Source organism: Lissotriton helveticus, chromosome 6 (assembly GCF_964261635.1).
Source record: "Lissotriton helveticus chromosome 6, aLisHel1.1, whole genome shotgun sequence".
Lineage (NCBI taxonomy): Eukaryota > Metazoa > Chordata > Amphibia > Caudata > Salamandridae > Lissotriton > Lissotriton helveticus.
Window position 1 is genome coordinate 1,875,636,453 of NC_136067.1, and position 21,082 is coordinate 1,875,657,534.

The 21,082-nt window shown below is 42.2% G+C and overlaps 2 protein-coding genes across 5 annotated transcripts in view; both read right to left on the reverse strand.

The window, feature by feature from the left end:
* EPRS1 (glutamyl-prolyl-tRNA synthetase 1) overlaps positions 1-21,082 on the reverse strand; it is a 961,840-nt gene that overhangs the window by 580,450 nt on the left and 360,308 nt on the right. The window lies entirely within an intron of this gene.
* Positions 1-21,082, reverse strand: part of BPNT1 (3'(2'), 5'-bisphosphate nucleotidase 1) — a 242,697-nt gene that overhangs the window by 109,651 nt on the left and 111,964 nt on the right. For all 4 annotated transcript variants that reach the window (XM_078649802.1, XM_078649803.1, XM_078649805.1 and 1 more), the window contains exon 6: positions 18,428-18,519. In XM_078649802.1, the coding sequence (XP_078505928.1) occupies positions 18,428-18,519 (92 nt within the window). The remainder of the gene's footprint in view (positions 1-18,427; positions 18,520-21,082) is intronic.

Below are 21,082 nucleotides of genomic sequence, written 5' to 3' on the forward strand. Positions count from 1 at the left end.
CGGAAAGTATGGCTGCTCCGTCTCGTCACCACGCGTGTGTTTGCATATGGCAAGATCGGTAATATTTATACCTTTAAGGTGCCGAGATTGACGTAAGGATGGACATAGATACGTCAATAAAGATGTCCTACGATTTGCTCGTTAGCACATTCTTTTACTAAAGTTCTCGGTGAAATCAAAACAATGGCCGCAGGGTTTTGCCCAGGTTGTCATAGGTTTGATTTGTTATGAGAACTCCGTATGCCTTATCAGGGGCTGGAGGAATATCGCTTGTCTAATTAGATCGCAAGCGTTATGACCTAATCAGATAACACGTTCCTGTGCCGTAGTGTGACTGCGTCAGATAACGGTATCTGCATCATGGGGGTTTTCTGCCTCATGGGCTGACTGCTAGTTAACTTGTTGGTTTGTTTAACTAGAATAGGGTCAGGAATAGGGGGATCGATTCAGAACCTATAGGAATACATGACACCCACTCCACGCTAACTATGGACATATTTACTAATCTAGGCATAGTATAACATAGTACAACATACTATAGAGTAGTGTGTATACCTTACCACCCCAAAATACATAAATGCATTTTGAAATTTTCAAATATACTGAAAAATTGCAGACATATATATATGGTATGCACTCAAGCAGTAGAAAAATGCCAAAGTAATCGCATTTGTATACATTATTGCTTATTTGGTATATGAGAATTACACATGAAATGGTTTCTGACAGAAAAAAGTTTCGAGACCATTCCATCACAGAATAAAATATCTTTATGAACATGCCAGCGGGCAGCTAATGTCTATAAGCTATCTAAAAATTAGAAACCTTAGTTCTCTAAGAATAGTTCTTACTTTAAGCAGAAGATAGTGTCCCGAAAAATATGCAAAAATATTTGGGGCTGCTGAAAAAACTGCTGTCCGTGAACTGGAGCGAAATTGTTCATGTGACTTTATTTTTTAAAGTTGAAGGCCGAATTCAGGGAACGCCGTGTGCGAGCTTGCTCAAAAGTCTCTATTTCTGCTCTGGTGAGAACATCATATCATTTAGGCTTTCGAAAAAACTGTCAACAGCTTCCTGGGAAAGTTCCACTAACTCGGAAATAGGTGTAATCATGCATTCTTGTGCATGATTGTCTCCATTGACATTCTGATTTGCATTACTGACAGAAGGTCGTACCTGTTCGATGCTGCTTTCATCTTGAACTTCACTACCCATCAATCGTAGTGGTGAAGCTTCCACGAATGCCGTCATCAGGATTGGTAGCCTTTGAGGGCAGCACAAAGCATGAACCTTAATCGGGCTCAACAATGTTTCTGCATCCATCGGCGCATCCGATTGTAGCGTCAGACAGGTGTCTAACACGCATTCTTCTCCGCATAGCAGACACCTCAATACAGGTAAAACACATCTTTGCCACATTGGTCGAAATGATAGAAACCAAGTCATGTTCAGGTCTCTAAGCCGGGAGAGTCCCAGGATTTTTGATATCCGGTCCGGGTATCCAATGGCTAGGATTGTTTCTTCCCTTGTCGCAAGAGTTTTGTCTGTGACATGGGTTGCCATAACGAAAAATAAGGACTAAGAATAGGATTCCTGCAATTAGTCCCAGGATCAGGGGAAGTCCGCCAAAAATCGAATGGACGAAATCTGGAAAAATACCCAGTATGGCTTTGAATGGTGTTAATGCCATCGAAAATACTGTCTTAAATACCCCTGAGATCCCATTGGTATCAGAAATATTTAAGATTTCATTCAGGATTTCCGCGAAATGTACGGGGGAATTAGTTGATAATAATGTATGTATCTCTGCAGTCGTCCTTGCGACTTGTAGATCATACGTTTCTTTTGATGACGAGAGCCTGGTAGGCGTCTGAAGAAGGACTGTTTTCATTCTGCTTAAAGTATCTATTCGAATAGAAGTAATTTTCAAATCGGGCCATGCCCTTGCCTCCCTGTCTGGGAAGGAGCTGGGGAACAATGTGCGTCCACAGCACTTGACCTTCGCAGTAGTAGTTACTAGATAAGGAGTCCCGGGCATAAGACTACAACATCTGCGGTCTACAATAAGAATGTAACTCCCATTATAGAGTCTTTGAAAGAATGGTTCTATTTCTGTTGCAGGTGCGCCTTGCTGGTGACATGAAAGGTTGTATGAATTCCCTTCACAGGCTCCATGCAAACTAATTCCGTTACACAGAAGCGTGCCGCTTAGTGACATCGCACAATTGTTGCCACTAAGAAACACTTTCTGGCCTTTATTACTGACACATGCATGTGAATAGGGCAGGTTCCATGTTGTTTTAAGGTACCCCTTTCCCAATTTCTCGTACATGCCAGCCTGTATATATTTTTGGCAGTATTGAAACCTGAAGGTTGAGATTGGAATATTTATGATTCCGTGTATTATCCATTCACTGACAGGTCGTTCTGACATTGTCATTGGTAATCTTTCTAGTTTTTCAATGCTCAAGATTGTATAATCAGCACCCTTTTGTGCCATACTGATTTGTCTATCAGTAAGGTTAAAGATTTGGAATAGTGACGTTGTGTTGATTAGACGCCAAGGCACATAGCCTGAACGCAGATTTTGTAACGTCCAGCCAAGCTGTACAATAGAACGCAATTGTGACTGACCATGTTGTAATAACAGTAAGTCTTGCGATAATATATCGATTGCTGACGACACAATGCTGTCCAATGAAAAAATTCTGGAGGACAGAGTCATTAACCCATTGTCCACTACAGAAAGTGATTTTTCCAAATTGATACGGTCAATTTCCCGTATTCTCTCTGCTGTTTCAATTTGAGTAACCTTCCAGGCCTCATTGTATGCTGCATATACAGAGGCTGCTATGAAACGCTTTTGACGCTGTTTGCGTGGTCCCAAAGTGAAATCACGCAAGTCAGCACCATCAGTAAGTAAAGTTAGGTGTTGCTTAATTTCAGGCAGTGTGGAAGTTTGTAGCCATTGAAGGCATAATTTGCCCACACTGTAGGTGGTAATTATCCCTGGGTGATGTCTTTGAGGATATCTAGGGTCTGGCCTGGTCATTTTGAACCCCTGTGTTTTGTTCAGGAATCTGTCTTGACAGTTATTAGTATCTGTGGGCCAGATCAACCACTGTTTCCAATCAGGATGTGTTCTGTTTTGGTTTAATATATGGTTTACGTCTATCTCTTCATCTGTATCAGAGTTATTGCTAAACATTATTGGCTTTGGAATAGACGGTTTATTTAAATCTTTGATTTTGGCTAAGCCAAGACAGGTGGTCTGTTGAACAGTGTCATTTAAAAATATCATTTGTTCTGGGATCATGCAGGCTCTAAACAAAGCTTCTATACCCTGTACTTGCCATTCTTTTGTACCCCAAACACTTTTTAATTCAACATTTTTGTCCCAATAATCAAATCCAAAAGTATTCATTTGTTCAAAAAATGAGTCTGAATATAACAATTTCGTGTTGGTTATCATGGTTTTCATCCCTGTCTTGTTTGACAATTTAAAATAAAATGTTTCAGCATTACTTGTGTTAAAACCTGAAAAGTATGAATATTTGTCATAAACGGTTCTTGAGCTCCCTTTTGGAGGTGTTGCACAATGTTCCCATTGATTATAATTTAAAACATTTCTCGGTTGTGCAGATCTATGTAAAAAGTGGTTACCATAGTGGTTATAGCAATACATACTGTCATAATTTGTAGAACCCTGCAAATAATCATGTTTGGTAAATTTAGCAGACATTACTAAGTCAGACATCATGTTGTTAATGCTTTCGAAGTCCCAATCATCAGCAAATGAGTTTGGTTTTGCAAAGTCACTCAATGAGATCTTAATTTGGTGTGGATATTTCAGGATCTCGACCGGACCATAAATTTCATAGTCAGTGTTGTCCCAGGCTACCCCACCCTGTATTGGATTGGCTGTGAAGTTGGCTGAAGAAAGTTCTCTTTTCTCGACGTGTGAAGATGTGTGTGGTTTGAGGATCAAGTTGATTTTCTGACTTGCTGTGTCCATTTTAGCATATTTTCCCTCAATGAAGCGTCCCAAAGTAAGTACCATGATGAGCCAAAGTATGAGGATAAATGCACCAAAACCCACCCAAAATTCGATCCATGGAGAAATCAGATATGTTTCTTTTAGTTGTTTCAAAAGTTCTTTTGCTTTATCTTTAAAGGTTTTTGATGATGGCTGTGTCTTTGATTCACTGAAGCCTTCAGAGGAATCATCGAAGTTTATGAAGTAGCCGGATGCAGTTCTGTCAATTGTTCCAATTGGTTCAGGATTTTTGTTTCTTGCATTGTCACTTGGTACTTCATTATAGATTGGTGTGTCTCTGCTAAATGTTTTTATTTGGGTTTTCAGAGGTCTGAGTTCTATTGCATTGTTGCATAGTCCTTGTTGTTCTTCTGCAGGCGTTTCGAATGTGATTAGCCTCCTCGATAGGACCTCTGTACTGGTAGCAAACCTTGGTGTTCTGCTACTTATTGGGAGTCCACTTGGCCTACTGTTTGTTATCGGCCACATGTTGTGGTTTTACCAGGTCGATGGATACAACTCGGTTCTCCTTTTTACCAGCAAGTGGCGGTAGTACAACTGATCTTGTCCCGTTGACAGACAAGACAGGAACTGCTTTTCTGTAAGAAGGCCCAAATTCCTTCTTTACCGCGATCTTTTCCCTGACTAGATCCCCGACTTTTGGAATCCAGACAGGTCTTGCTGGGACAGGTGGTGGTTCTTCAGTGGTTGTTGGCTGTTGTTTCAACTTAATGTTGCTCAGGTCTTTTCTTGTTTTGTTTAAGTCCTGCAAAATAGCCAAACGGTCTTTGATATCAAAGGTTTTTTCTTTCACCACTGAAGTCTGACTATCAATGTCAGAGATCATCATCCTAGTTCCAAATAATAATTCGTACGCACTGAATCCCTTCAGAGAATTTCTTGGCAAGTTATTGAGACTACGTTGGACACTTATTAGATGTTTGACCCACCCAGCTCCCGAACCTAATATCCTTTCCGCTATAGATTGCTTTATGCCTTGGTTTTTTCTTTACACCATCCCGTACCCTCAGGAAGGAAGTGAGAAGATTCCCGCTGGGCTATGCTCATTTGGTCATGTTTCCCCTCAGGCTTGAGGGCTAGAGTGGAGACAATGGTCAAACGTAGCATGCGCTTAGCGTATATGCCATTTAGACTCGCAAATCTTTGTATAACAGTCCGGACGTCAGCCGAGTGCTGGTGATTTACATTATAAGTGGAAACTAGCCTGTATATGTTAATCGCAAGCCATTCTTTTTACTGCTAATATTATCTGCCGTAATACGACGAGGTATCAAACTGTTTCTCTCCCCACTGCGATCTCTGTTGCAGTTTGGGCAGTTTTTTACAAACATGGTATGACGCAGGCTCATGCCTGGCCACCAGTACCTTGATTGTAATTCTTCCAGAGAATCTTTTAGTTTAAGGTGTCTGAGACCCTCGCCCATATGTGCGTCTGCGATTAACAAGTTTCTCCTGTCCATGTTTGGAATCACTCTATCCCCCACTCCAGGGATTCGAGCAAAAGGGACGGAGTTTGCATCGATTATGTATGTATAATTGAGTGGATAGTTGATCGGTAACGCTGAGCAGTCGCCTTTTGATGACGTCTTCACTGCCAGCACTGTTTCACCGTCAATGTATTTTAATGTACGCTTTTTTCGAACTACGGGAGCCGATTTAGTGGCTGCCGCTGTGGCTGTTTCAGCCAATGAATTCCCTACAACATGAACGCCATCACGCTGATGACTCAGTGAGTGTGTCACGTGAGTCTTTGGTAGTTCTTTTTGTAAAAGAGCTATTTGTTCCCAGAGCAGTTTCTGCTTTATTGGTGCATCTGTGTCATCTTTGTAACCGTTTTGAATCCATGTCTGCAAATCGCTGTTATATGATTTGACGCAGTAATATGAATCTGACACTATAAGTGTCGGGAATTCGCGATCCGCATTATCTAGCGCCATTTTCAATGCTATTATTTCAGTTTGTTTTTCTGAATTAGTTTCTACTGAGTGTGATTTTGTTAATAGAGGTTTTAGTTTACCTCCGCGCCACACTTCTTTTGTAATCTCACATGTGGGGTTGTATGCTTGTTCTCCCCAAACGGACGGTTGAGCATGTCCGTCTGTATAGATTACACAGGCGTAATGTCGTAAAGGCAGAATATCGATTGGCCGAGGATATGTTTTTTCATATTCTAGATTTTTTAATTCTTCTAGTTCTGGATCAAAGTAGTAGTACACTTTGTCCGTTGTGATTGAATTCACCCATTGTATCCATTCCGGATTCAATGTTGTTGTTGGTAAATTCCACGGTGTTGTTAGTGCCTCAAAGGCTGATTTTGCTGTTCTGACTGTGATATGTCTACCGTCCGCTTGATCTTTCTCTCTAGCTATTGCGGTTTGAACTGCATGAACAATTTTTTCTTTGTTGCTGAATTTCTGTTCAGCTTCTGTGTACAAGTGTGATTTGAATGCAATTGGTACCTTTTCCCCCTCATTAGAGGTCAGGTATGTGAATCCGCATCTCCCTGGGATGACTCGAATCACAAGATTGCGTGTGTTATCACGTGTTTCTAATTTTGTTTTAATTAGCATGTCTGTTTGTAAGGATCTCAAAATTTCTGTGTGTTTTTGAGTCCAATTGGATCTTTTAAAATCTGGTTTAATTAGATCATAAAGGGGTTTGACCCTTTCTGCGTAATTTGCAATGTATGTTCTTCCGAAATTTAGGAAGCCTAGAATTGACTGTAAGTTTTTTAGTGTTCTAGGTGCTTGGAGTACGGCACATTTCTCTAGGAAATTGTCAGCCAGGCTTTTGCCTTCACTTGATAATTCATATCCTAAGAACAGGACTGTCAGATGGGCAATTCTGGACTTTTTAAAGTTGAATTTGTAACCCTCTGCAGCGAACCCAAGTATTATGGTGTTCACTCTTTTCAAGTGAGTATCCAAGTCATCATCTGTTAAGTAAATGTCATCGACATAAGATAATGCTTCATCATCATATAGTTGAAGTAATTCTGTTACTCTCGCTGAGAATACCCCCGGGCTGTTCTTGTACCCCTGGGCTAACCGACAGAATTGTTTTTGAGTGCCATTTACTGAGAATGCAGTTAAATATCTGCTCTCTGGTGCTATGTTTTGACAAAAGAATCCATTAGAGATGTCTAATGTTGTCTTGTATTTTTTGCGCACTATGTTATTCATTAGTGCAGCACTATGTGAGTTTTGCACTGCAAAAGTTTTGCAACATGTGTTAAGGTGTCGGTAATCCAAAACTAGACGATATGAATTGTCTGGTTTGGAGACCGGAAACAAAGGATTGTTCATTTGTGAGGTGCAAGTTTCAATCACCCCCTGGTATTCTAGCTGATCTAGTATTTCATTTACCTGTTTTTTAGCTTCTTGCTTAATTGGGTACTGCCTTTGTGCAGTAGGTTGTGATTTTAACTGGATTTTGTGAGGAGGGGAGTCCTCATCCCATCCTACGTGATTTTTATATAAAGCAGGAGCTAGAGCCACTGCCCACTTTCTGGCAAGTGTGTATTTTTTATGAATTGGAATTTGATTTGAGAAGGCAGGCATAATTACTTCTTCGCCATGAGGGCACTCCCTGACAAACTCTGGTGGCCAGTCTTTTTCAGCTAGAAGGATATCATAGCCCTTGGAGAGATTATCCCTAAATAGTCCCCTTATTTTCCTAGTCTTATCTCCCTCTATACGTAATGTTATCTCGTATATCTTGTGGGGTTTGCTAACCCTGGTGTCTGCAGTTTCCACTTGAAGATATTCATTCGTGTCCACTGTCTCCAGATGATTCATAAGGACTTTGCGAGCTATGCTCACTTCTGCTGCGCTGTCTAGCATTGTCTGAGCCCACTCTCCGTTTTTCAGTTGTGTCCTCAGTATTCTCGGCATTCTTAACTACCTTGATACTGGCTACCTTCTTTTTTGGAAATTGTAATTTCTTTTTTAGCTGAGCAGGTTCCTTGTCTTTGGACTTGGCGTGCTCTTCTCTTTGTTCTGATCGTCCTCTTCTTTCCGATTTCTGCGAGGAAGTCTGAAAAGATTGAGAGGGACGTGTATCAATGTCTTGATATCTATCAGGCTTTTTTATATTATCCCTATTTCTAAGGTTATATCTTTTCCCAGAGGGGTCACTCTGGGGTGACCTGTGTCTCTGGTTCGGAGATTTCTCCCTTCGCCTAGGAGACCTTCCTCTGGACTGGAATTTCTTTTCTTTGGGATTGGATTGTTTGTTTCCATCCCAGTTCTTTTTTGGTGAATTATTATTAAAAAATATTTTTTCTGGACTTTCAGTCAGTTGCGGTTTTACTGGTATTCCACCTAAACTATCTCTACCTAGTTCCTCATAGGATTTTTCTATGATTCTGGCAATTTCAGCTGGTTGGTCTGCTATATCTGTCTCCTTTAACCTCTGGCGGATCGCCACGTTTGCTGCTTCACCTTTTATGTTGGCTAGTAATATAGCCGAGACCTGCTTGAAGTCTTTCAGTAATTTCATACCAAGAGTTAAAGCGGGTTCTGGACCGTATTCGTCTTGAATTTGTTTTAGCACATCTGGTATCACCGAAATGGATGGAACACCGTGCGTTTTTGTGTAGATGGAAGCAAAGACTGTACCCCAAGTGTCACAGTCCTCAATGTGTGGTGCGATTCCCATTGGAAGACAGATAGTCACAATCCTGTGTTTTTCTAATGGGGTGGTGTCAGGAAACACCGCCTCTATTTGGGTAATTTTCTGTGCCAACCAGAATGGTATTTGTTCCCCTTTAGCCGGTACCTTACCTAGGCAGGACTGGATGTTCTGTGGTGTAATTTTATTTGTGTTCCCCTGGTGAGGGGTCAGCTGTGGAAGTTTAATCGCTGGCTGAATTGTTGATGTCCGCATCACATACTGAACTAATTGTCTATGAATTTTTATTAATTGTTTTAGCTGTGTTAACAGCTCTGCTGCAGACATCCCATTGATGTCTGGATGTGGTGTGTATCCGGCTAGGACCGGCCACGTTGCTCCTGGTCTACCTAAAGGACCGAGTCTGGTGATGTGATTATTATGTTTTAGGGCGCCATCAAATAAGAGCAAATGCTCTTGGAATTTGAGTGGTACTTCCACCTCCTCGAAAGGAGTGTACTCATTAGGAGGTTCCTCTATTTTGTAATAGTGGAAGTACTTTGTTACAGCATTTGCTGCTGGAAAATGTATCCATGAATAATATACCTCTGTCTGCCGATATTCGTGTGCCTCAATTACGAATATGACTGTACCACCTCTAGGTGTCAGTCCATTTTCTATAAGTTTTAAGGTTATAGATTTCCTTTTGATGACCGGGATGAGTATTATATCCGGGTCTGCATTTTGTAGTGCAGTATCAGCTTCTGCTATGTCAGCTGCTAATCTAACTGCCTCTCTTTCTTCTTCATTTTCTGACATTTTACTGTCCTGAAGGTTATTTTGTTTGTTTGCAGATCAGGTTTCTTATGGAAATAAAAGATTAGATGCACAATATTTTGGAACTGTTTATCCTTCAACGTTGACTATACCAAGAACCATACATAGGAGTTCCCTCCTGCGAGGTCTGGCGGATATAACCTTTCACCCACTCCAGACGTCTTTGGAGTATGTGGGAAAAGGGGTCTGAGTGAGAAAGCACGACTGAGTTACTCTAAATGTCTTACGTTAGTTTTATCGCCCTTTCCAAACGCGTTGGGCGCCATGTAGTGTAGTTCCTATCTTCCCAATAGGCTCTGCGCATTGGAATAATACCTACAGCAGTAAAGGCCTAGGCCAGACGTTAACTAGGTCTACTACTGTCGATACTAGACTTAAAGTTTTGGGTTTGCCAGCGTAGCTCAGAGTTCGCTAGAAACTTTCTCGAATGTTCAAGGAGGAATTAACTTCCCTGATTAGACAAGAAGGGATTTAGTTTCTGACAACCATAGAACATGACAACTTTGCTCTCCCCTAATCAAGAGTCAATCTCGAGAGTCGTGTGAACAAAAGGCAAATTATTTTACTCAGTCAGTACGTGCATTCTTAGTCTCATCAGAATGTAGAGAAAAGGAAGAGACGGGCGTGTTCAATAAAAAGGTGTTATTTATTGATCAGTCTCTTTTCTCATACAAGAGAAATGGATCGATATTATTGCAATACTTATAGCTAAGTAAAGTGCATACATTAAAAGCAATAGTATAAAATAATACTGTAAAAACATTGATATGGTTTCTAAGCCATATGATGTTTAAAATGAATAAAATATATTTACATACACATATACATTTGACTAAACGTACTCAACTGGTGTTTCTAAATACGCCTACGCCGGGTACCTGACCTAAGCCTAATACGTGGGCGGGAATAGAAAGTTACAGTTTAAGTTAAGTTTTTTTTTGCCAAGTGAATAACTAAAGAATTCTCTGTGAGGGGTTATTCAGTTCTGTACCTGGAAGTTTGGATGAATGAGGAATGGTATCTCTCTCTCTGGTCTCGATATTCCAGGCTGCCTGCGAGGGCTACCCAGAAACGCCGGTGCTGGATTCTCGGCAGGAGAAAGCAGCGCGTCTCTCAGCGCGTCAGAAAGGCGGGGCTGCTGCCAGCGGGGTCTGCTCTGCTCTTGGCTTCGGCAAGTATGGCTGCTCCGTCTCGTCACCACGCGTGTGTTTGCATATGGCAAGATCGGTAATATTTATACCTTTAAGGTGCCGAGATTGACGTAAGGATGGACATAGATACGTCAATAAAGATGTCATACGATTTGCTCGTTAGCACATTCTTTTACTAAAGTTCTCGGTGAAATCAAAACAATGGCCGCAGGGTTTTGCCCAGGTTGTCATAGGTTTGATTTGTTATGAGAACTCCGTATGCCTTATCAGGGGCTGGAGGAATATCGCTTGTCTAATTAGATCGCAAGCGTTATGACCTAATCAGATAACACGTTCCTGTGCCGTAGTGTGACTGCGTCAGATAACGGTATCTGCATCATGGGGGTTTTCTGCCTCATGGGCTGACTGCTAGTTAACTTGTTGGTTTGTTTAACTAGAATAGGGTCAGGAATAGGGGGATCGATTCAGAACCTATAGGAATACATGACAACCTGTTTTTTTTTTTTTTGTCCTCATAACCACCATATAGACAAAGTGCCAAAAGGAACTTATAGAAAGACAGCTGTCTCAGTTTATTACAAAAACTGGTAGGGGCACGAGTTTTCTGGGGGCCATTTTACCCTCAGCTGTTGTCCAGTTTCCAAGTAGGCACCAAGTCACTGAATTACCGGTCTGCGGCAAACCTTGGGGTGATTTTCGCAGCCAAATGTGACCGGGCATGAACCGGTTAGCGGCTGAACCTTAGGTACCAAATGATTAAGTACCATAGGAGATCAATCATAGGACCCGGGGAAAAAAAAAAAACCCCGGATGAATCAATGGAGCCAAGAAAGTAGATACCAAAACATCCTTTTGCTATAATTGCCAGATCTAGCTAGATCCATGCGGGAGGTCTGCAAGAGTGAAGATTGCCAATCCCTAAATGTGGGTGGTAAAGGCTCTTTCCATTTTCTGCATATCTCCCTTCTTGCAAGCAACATAGCATAGAATACTAGAGACCTGGCTGGATATTGTAGACCTTCTGATACCCCAAATATCACTAAAGGCAGATCTATAATAACCGGGCTGCCCAGTGACTCTGTAAGGTACTTTCTGATGTCCTCCCAGTATGTAGTTAATAGTGGGCATTCAAAAAACATGTGTGTGTCCGGTGCAGCAGTCAAACCACATCTAGCGCAAGACACTAGCTCTCCTCCTAAAAACTTAGATAACCTAGGAGGGGAATAGTATGCCCTGTGGAGGGTAAAGATGTGGTTTCTGCGAAGCCAGGATGGTTTAACAATCTTCCACAAGAATTCTAAAGAAGTTTTCCAAAGATTTTGTAAATTTTGCTCGATCACCACGGGGCCCCATGTTGACTCTGGTAGAGTAAAGTCTCCATCCGATTCCTCTAGAATGAAGTTATACCATTTAGATACTTCTTTTTTTACTGGCTCACAGACTACTAGGTCGGAGACAAATTGGCTGTGGCCTCCAAGTTTAGGTTGGTTCCTATTAGCGAAAGAATTTTTGTAGGCCACAGTCCAACCATGAATCTGTAGATATTTGAATCTTGAAAGGTTGGGGCTAACCTTAGCCTGCAAGTGTTCCCATGACAGTAGGTCCCCCTCGAAAAAGAGGTCTCCCCAGACATCCAGACCTGCCTGCCTGAGAGGGATAGCTAGAGTATCCTCAAGCCAAGTAGGAACTTCAGGTATCCCCCACAACGGTGTTTTTTCGCAAAGATAGTTTAGTTTTATAGATTTCGTGATATCCGCCCAAGTTTTAGCCAGCCCTTGTAAAATCTTCAGTTTAATTTTTTTAAAGAACTTAGGATTGCCAAACTTAAAAAGAAAACCAGAACGATTAATATTTTCCCCATCCAGCATAGCCGCATACATAAGGCCTACCCCAGAACCGACAGGAGCCTTCAGCAACATCCGAGAATGAGATAGTTGAAAGGCCCATGCGTACATTTTTAGGTCTGGTGCCGCTAGACCTCCCTTATCGCGTCGCCGTCTTAATTTTTTCCACGCAATACGTGGGAGATGGTTATTCCAGATAAAAGATGAGATGTTGGTTTGGAATTTAGTTAAGATGGTGTGATCAAAATATAAAGGAATAGTGTTAAATAAAAAAGAAATTTTTGGAAGGATGGTCATTTTTATAAGATTAACTCTGCCGAGTAATGAAAGGGGCAAATGTGACCATGATTGGAGAAGCTTGCGGCACTCTTTAAGAACTGAAGATAGATTTACTTGGACAAGTTTATTGCTATCCTTAACTATCGTCAAGCCTAGATAACGCAAAGAATTGCCTGCTTGCATCTCGGTTACAGCATTCTCGTCATTCCATATGAGCATTTCCGTCTTCGCGGCATTAATCTCATAGCCCGAAATGTGTCCAAATGCGTTAGATAATTTCAGGATTGCCGGAAGAGCAGTGGTTACCTCAGATGTTAATATTAACACGTCGTCGGCATATAATGCTACCTTCCTCCTCCAACCTTGATAGCAAAATGGTTTAATAATGGTCTCCTCCCTTAGATGTTGCGCAAAAGGCTCAATGTAAAGATCAAAAAGCAAGGGAGAGAGCGGGCACCCCTGCCGGGTTCCCCTAGAGATGGAAAAAGGGCTCGACAGATCGCCATTAACTAGGAGACAGGCAGATGGATTGCCATACAAGAGGCCTATCACTTTGCGGAACTTTTCCCCCACACCAAACTTGGACAGGGCCTCCGACAGGTATCCCCAATTGACCCTGTCGAAGGCCTTGGTTGCATCTAGCGTAAGGGCAGCCAATGGTAGATTGTTTGTTGTTGCCATATCTATGGCCCCAATCAGATCGTAGGTGAGTTCATGAAGTTGCCTGCCTTTCAAAAACCCCTTTTGGTCCGAGTGAAGGACCGAAGGGGCGATAGAGGCCAGTCTGGTTGATAAAACTGTGGTAAAGATCTTATAATCCACATTCAAAATGGAGATTGGCCTATAAGAGCCATAAGACTCTTTAGATTTACCAGCTTTTAAGATAAGAGTGATCGAAGCGTTATCCCATGATGTAGGTGGGGATGCTCCTTCTACAAGGATTTGGTTGAACAGAATCGTAAGGAAGGGAACAATTTCTAATTCCAGAATTTTATATAATTCGGATGGCAGCCCATCCGGTCCCGATGACTTCCCTTCTTACCCTTCCTAATCGCTGATCTCACCTCTTCTTCTGTAATAGGCTCATCCAAATATTGTGATTGCTCCAATGAAAAGGAGGGTAAAGTGATATTATTCAACCAGCTATTAATGGCGTCAGATGTAATAACCTTGTCCTCCTGATATATCTCTTGGAAGAATTCCCTGAAAGCTGTCCTAATATCATCATCTGAGGAATAGATGTTATCTCCTACTTTTATGGATGCTATATTGTTCCGGACCTGGTCTACTTTAGTCTTCCAAGCCAGTAACCTACCGGCACCTTCACTATATTCAAAATGAGCCAGCTTGCTGGCTTCCCATCTCTGCTGAGTTCTCAGGTTTAAGATAGATGCAAGGTTCCCCTTTAAAATCCGCAGTTGATCTAGAAGAGGATCTAAGATAGCCCCGGAGGCTGCGCTATTGGAATCAACATCGTGTTGGACCAGGGTCATTTCTGCTTCAATAGAGGACATTTTTTCTTTATAATTTTTCCTACGATAAGCAACTTTAGCAGTTATAAGCCCTCTTAAGGTAGCTTTATAAGAATCCCAGATAATCTTCATCATTGGCGAGGAATGACCGATCAAAAGACCATGTATTCGACGGTTTCTTAGAACGGAGACCTAATTCCAGTTTTATCGCCGAATGATCGGAAAGATGAGAAGGAAGGTAATCTATTACGTTAACAGAATCAGCCAGTCTTTGAGTTATTAAAATAAAGTCTATCCTTGACTTATGATGATATTTGAGGTTTCGAAAAGAGACCCCTTGTTGTTGGCCCGACCTTTGTCGCCAGATGTCAACAAAACCATATTGCCTCATGGCATCTAACAAAAAGGACCTAGTCTTAGACAAGACCAAAGATCTATTATTAGGGGTCTTATCCAGAACAGGGTCCAACACGATGTTGAAATCACCGGCCAATATTATATGTCCTGAAACATTTAATAGCTGCGAAAAAACAGTCTCTAAACTAGATGGATCATCATGGTTCGGACCATAATAACCGACGATGGTGACTGAAAGCCCAGCCATAAGTATTGAGGCCATGGCCCATCTCCCAGCCGGATCAACAGCTTGCCAGGTCAGCTTGGCTTTAGCTTTTTTCTTAAAGATAATCGCAACCCCTCTAGTGTGAGATGTCTGAGTAGTGGTTACGACAAAGTCAATCCATCTGTTCTTTTTAGTTAAAGTGGTCATTTCGCTATGTGTTAAATGGGTTTCCTGCAACACAATGACCTGCACATCCAAATCTCTCAAATATTGTAAGATTCTGTTAGCTCGAGGGGTGGAGCGCAGGCCATTGACGTTCCAGGAAAAAAGACAAATGCTACTCATCTCAATTCCAGAATACCATTGCGCATAAAAAGACAATACCCTGCAAGAGTATATAAGCTCACCATCATATCATCCTTACAACAATTGTAAATAATATACAGATTACTATTCCTAAAAATGCTAATTAGGTTATTGAGGACTTTTTTATATTTTAGCCATCCCTTGGCATTCACCAAACCATGGTGAGTGCCCTTCCCCCCGTGAAGAACCCTTGCATTATCTAACCGGAACAATGTCCAGTAGATAGTGCCCCATCGGTTGGCCTCCTGCAGAAAAAGGACTGCCTAATTTAAAATGTGTCAGAAAAGAAAAGAGAAAAAAAGACATTTTCGAAGAAGAGAAAAGAGAATAGCCAAGATTATGGCCATATTGTCTAGTGTACTGGAGTGAGATGGAAAAACTCAAGTTTCTCATATAGTTTTCTCAGATCAAGAAAGCAGAGAATTAAATAGATGGACTCTTTTGATGTTTAGAAAGAAACCATTATTTCTTAGAGGTACTCTTACCCAGATCCATTAATAACTCATCAGCTGCTTGGACAGACCGGATGTTAAACATCTTATTATTATGCATTACCCTAAGAGCTGCCGGGAACATAAGCTGAGCGGTTGCTCCCAGATTCCTAAATGCGTCTAGGCGCCTCCCAAATTCCCATTGCTTTTCAAGAGTCACCCTAGAGAGGTCCGATCTAATTAGAAAATTGAAACCCTTGCCAGCTAAGGATTTTTGTTTTAAGGCCAAATTTAGGATACGCTCTTTTAAAGTGTAAGTATGAAAGTTTACGAGAATCTTACGAGGCTTAGGCCTCTGAGGATTCAGTTTAAAGGGATCCCTGTGAATCCTTTGAATGTCGGCCGACAATTCTGCTATAGTAAGATCCAAGTCCAGTGATTCCTTCAATAGGGAGGCAATATATTGTTTGATATCTGAGCCCTCAGATCCTTCAGGAACATTCAAAATACGAATGTTCCCCCGCCTCGTATTATTTTCAAGAGTCTCCATCCTCTCACTGAGAGCCAGATTTTCCTTCGTGAGTTTTTGAATATCCAGTTTCGCTTGATCTAAGTAGATTGAGTGGACACCCACAGTTTCCTCTAAGGCTCCAGTCTTTATTGTCAGTCCATCAATTTTACTGTATAGTGTTTGACAATAATTTCTGAACTCTGCCTGGTTAGCGGATGATTCGGCAAATCCCTTCCTTATCTCCAAGGTAAGGGCAGAAAACATTTCCAAAACAGAGGCTGCCGTCATCGGGGGTGGCAATACTGAGTCAGAATCAGGTAGGGTAGGAACTGAAGAGGTATCAATATCTACTCCCCCTGATGCACCACCTAGCCCAAACAAGTCTGACTCGCCAGCCTCCAAGATCGGTGCTGTAGTTAAGCTTAAGGATAGGTTCTGTTCTAATGCTGGTAAAGGCTTTAACAGAGATTGCGTAGACATGGGTTGTATAGACTGTTGCTCTCCTAGAACCATGGCTGACGCATCCTCCACATCCAGTGGCGATGTTTCTGCTAGTACAGAAGATTGGCAAGGAAGGGGGGAGGCCTCTGGGATCGATGCCATACCTGATGCCATACCTGAGCCTACAATCTCTTCGGAGAGATGCAATATCTGGGGGACCGCTTTGAAGAAGGAGCGAAGTGACGGGGTAATTTTGGAACTTGAGGGAATAACTGCCTTAGAAACAGTAACCTTCGCCTTAGCTTTACTTATTGCCGTAGTGTTTTTTGACTTAAGTTCGGTGTTCAAGAACGAAGATTTTTTCTTATACGGAGAGTTAAGTCCTGCTGCTCCTCCAATGTCTGCGGTCCCCTCCGGGCTTCCGTTCTTCTTTTTTCGACCGCGCCCCCGACCTTTTTTGGCTCCCCGTTTGACCCCACCTTTGGTAGCAATGATAGTAATGGGTAAGGTATTAGGAGGCTTAAAAATATCGGGAGTATTAATTGAAGGGGAAGCCAGCAGACCGTCTTCGACACAGGTAGTGTAAGATAGGTGGGCAGATTCTACCACTGATTGAGACAAATCAGCAAAAGTCCTATCCCCAGATTTAGATAACGAGGAGCCCTCCACCTCGAGACGGGGGGCGGGCTGTTGTAGTTGACCCTGCCAGACTTTAGGATCTTCTATGGGACCAGAGCCAGAGGTAACAGTTATGTGCACAGCATGTGCTGCATTCACCGACCCCCGAAATGGGACTGAATTGCCTTATTTTTTCCCTTTCCTTAACTCCAGCGCGGCTAAGCAGATCCTCGGGCCGGATCTGGAGGACTCAAGGGGGTGTTTTACAGATAATGATGAAGGTCTACAGAGATCAGGCTGTAAACATTTCTGCACGTTTGTCAGAAGCATATTTTCGCCCCCACAATCGGCCTGACAGGCTCTGACCCCCACCCTACCCCCAAGAAACCACTTGCCAGTCCTTATGTCGAGGGTTCCACCGCTAACGCTGCACCCAGTGCTCAGGAGCTCTAGTCGGCGTCTTCCGCAATCGTGCTTGAGACTGCTCTGACTCGGGCCGAGGAACCATGGAGGAAGAAAGAGGACTCCACACCAGCCGAGCCGAGCGATTGTGTACCGCATCCCGCGGCTTCAACAGCGACCGATGCAGAGAGGAGAGAGATCACAAATAGCAAGTAATGGTAGAATATGCCGTCCTGCCGATATATTTATAGAGGGGCTACGCTCTTCTCCCCATAGATTCCATATATTTCAGGCGAGTTTGCTCGGCGGGGGCATTCCCTGCAGGAGGATGCACCGGAGCACTGCGGCAAGCTAACTAGCTACCGCCATGTTCTTCCCCAGCCACCTGTTTTTTTTAAGTTTTTTTAGAGAAGTCCAGAACAATATTCAAGAAATAATTTTAGTCTCCATTTTCAAGGTATTTTAAGGGACATAAGGCCAGTTGTTCAATGTAATCTCTACAGGAAGCGCACCAATTTGTTTGATAGAATATGGAAGGAGCTGCCCGTTATATGCTGTAAGAATTTGTTTATTTGTGTAAAAATCTCAGCTTTCCTATCCAACTAGAACACAGTGAGTCAGAAGTCTTTCATGTGGGCTTTTTACCTGCTGCAACCAATTGAAATCTTTGGGTGAAATGCTGTTTTGGGCCAGTTGTGATCAGCCCCTTAATAGGAAAAAAAATTCACAAAGCACAACAGACCAACGAACAACGATGCAGGACATGTCACTAAATAAAACAGCCTCGTCACTAAATAAAACAGCCTATAAGTTATATCTCTTCAATTAGAAATCGTTTTAGATACCTGATAGTTGTAATAGGGCTGGTTGATGACTCCTGCAATTGCCTTCCCTTCATAGGCAATTCCAATCAAGACTGTGACGTGATCCAGCAGACCTGCGCAAAAAACAGACCTCCGTCTTACAAGTCAGTAGTCAACACAGACACTTTTCTTTCAGAATTGGTCAATTATTTCTCTCTCCCACATAATACCTGTAAGAAACTGAGTTAATAATTGAGAGGGTGACTACCCACCTGAAGTGATAATCATAGTACTCGTTAGGATGAACCCTTGAAGTAACTAAAGTAACCTGAGCTCAACCCCCTGGTAGCTATTGCATAGAGCAGACAGGCTTAACTTCCAATGGGCAAAGTAATAATGCAGCACCAAAACATTAATAAAGTCACAACACAATAAAAATCCGAAACAATTGATAAAAACAGAGTAAAATTAAATAAATGAAATAACACCAAAATGACAAAACTCCAAAAATGGGAACCAGATCTACGAATTTTTAAAGTTTAATATAGATATAGCACCAAAAAGCGTTAAGCACAATTCTGGTCAATTGGTTATGGTGGACTGGGACCCAAGCACGATTTGAGGCTGACTGCGATGGAGCGCAGATCGGATATAGAAACAGGTTTGACCTGGTCGGAGGTTTTACTTTGGGATTTACTCTCAAAATGGCAGGGCAAGGCAGCAGGCTGTAGCCAATTGGGCTCTACGAGGTTGGATAGCCATTGGATGTTGTCCTAATGAAGCTGTTGGTTTCGGGGGAATAAGCTCCGAACATGAGAAATGCACATTTTACACTGAGGGCATTCTTCTTGCCAGGCAGATACTTTTAGCACCTTTGCCCAGGAAAGATTTCTACGATCACACGTAGTCACTTTTTTGGAGCTTGGAATCCTTCAGTAGTACAAGGCTGCAGCCAACGAGGGCTCAACGAGGTCGGACACCTTTTCCATGAGGTCCAGCTGAATCGAACCTGCTGCTACTGAAGCTCTGAGCGGGAAAAATCTGAATCTTCAGCAGCAGCAAAGCTCCTAGGGAGGATCAACTTGGTGATTTGTTCCAGTCCTCCACAGGTCTTTAAATTGAAAACGTTTCCATGTCCCAGGTTTTTCGTGGTGGTAGAAGTCCAACCAGACACAGCCAAGGGTTCCAGGACCGCTTAAACAGCACTTAGGGGGATCAGAAATCACTCCAGCAGAGGCCAACAGCATGGTCCAAGGCTGGCCCAGCTAAAACTAGGCAACTGCAGGAAATGCTTCTTGAAGCTTGTTGTTTCCCTGGAGCTTGTACAGTAGGTCCGCCTTCTGACCTTTGGAGTCCACTTCTTTGTCTGGATGCAGGTCCAGTTTCTCAAGGCTCCCAAAACTATACAGTAATATGTAGGATATAGTATTAGAGTATTACACTTTATCTCAAGCATAAAACAGGAAAAGTACTTTTTTGCTGAAAATTGAGAAACAGGCTTTAGTAGTTCAAGTTCACTCTGTAGGCTTCTGCTAGGTCCGGTCTTAAACCAATCAAAGCAAACACTTCACAGTAGAAATCATAGCGTCCATAGGGATCAACATATATATGACCCCATGGTACTTAAACTTTGAATAAAATGTCTCGATAAGAAACATAGTGTTTGGGATTGGTATAGTAGAGAATGTATAACTACTGAAATATTCAATTTGTACTGCTCTTTGAGAATAGTGTCTGCGTTTAAAATTAAAGAGGTCCTTTGGTGGTAAATGTAATATCAAAGCACCACTTCCATAACAAAGCACAAGTTAGTGGGTGCAAGAATCAAAGAGGACTATCTAATATTCATCTTTGCTGAACCATCGGAAGTATATTTTTAAAGTAATTCTGAATGTATGGGGCTGGAAGCAAACTCTGGTGGGTAGCGATAACAAGGAAGATGTTACTGTTACCAATCCAGTGAAGAAATCGTATTACATTTCTGTAACTGAGTGCAGTGGACATAAACCTGGATGGTGGACAAACGATTGGAGTGATGCAGCATCCTTCAACAGCATAGATACTGGATCATGCTCAGGCTCATCGATTGTATGCTTTGGTTTTCAAACATCTTGTACAAATTGCTTAATGTGTGTTTACTTGTTTTGCAGTGATTAACACTAAGTCTCTCATAACATTCGCACTGGAGTGAGTCACACATTTCTCTACAGGGCGTAGGGGCAGGTGAAGGTACTTTATACATTATGAAAGCTTAATATTTAGAAGGGTGTAGACAGAAAAGGAAACCCTAGCACCAGCCTTTCGACAGTCAAGAACACATTTAGCCTACCCATCCAGATGTCTGGGAGTGGGAAGGAGAAAAGAGAAAATGAGGACTCATTCTCAAAGCTTTTTGCTTCAGTGAGCTATCACTGATCCACAACTTTTTTTTATAACAAGTTTTGTACACCGGCACTCAGAGTGGCGGGGAGGCTCTGGTGTTGGTGATCTGGGAGAGGACATGTCTCTATAAGTCTGATAGTTGCACCTTTTGGTGTACTCTGATACAAGCTGTGTTGTATTACGTGTCTTGGGAGGGGTCAAATTTGGGCAGGGGAGATGAAACAGTTCAAACCTGCTCGCTATGTCCACAAGAGCACCAGACTGTTATAAGTGACAGAGCTCCACATCCACATATTGTGCATATTGGGAGTGGCT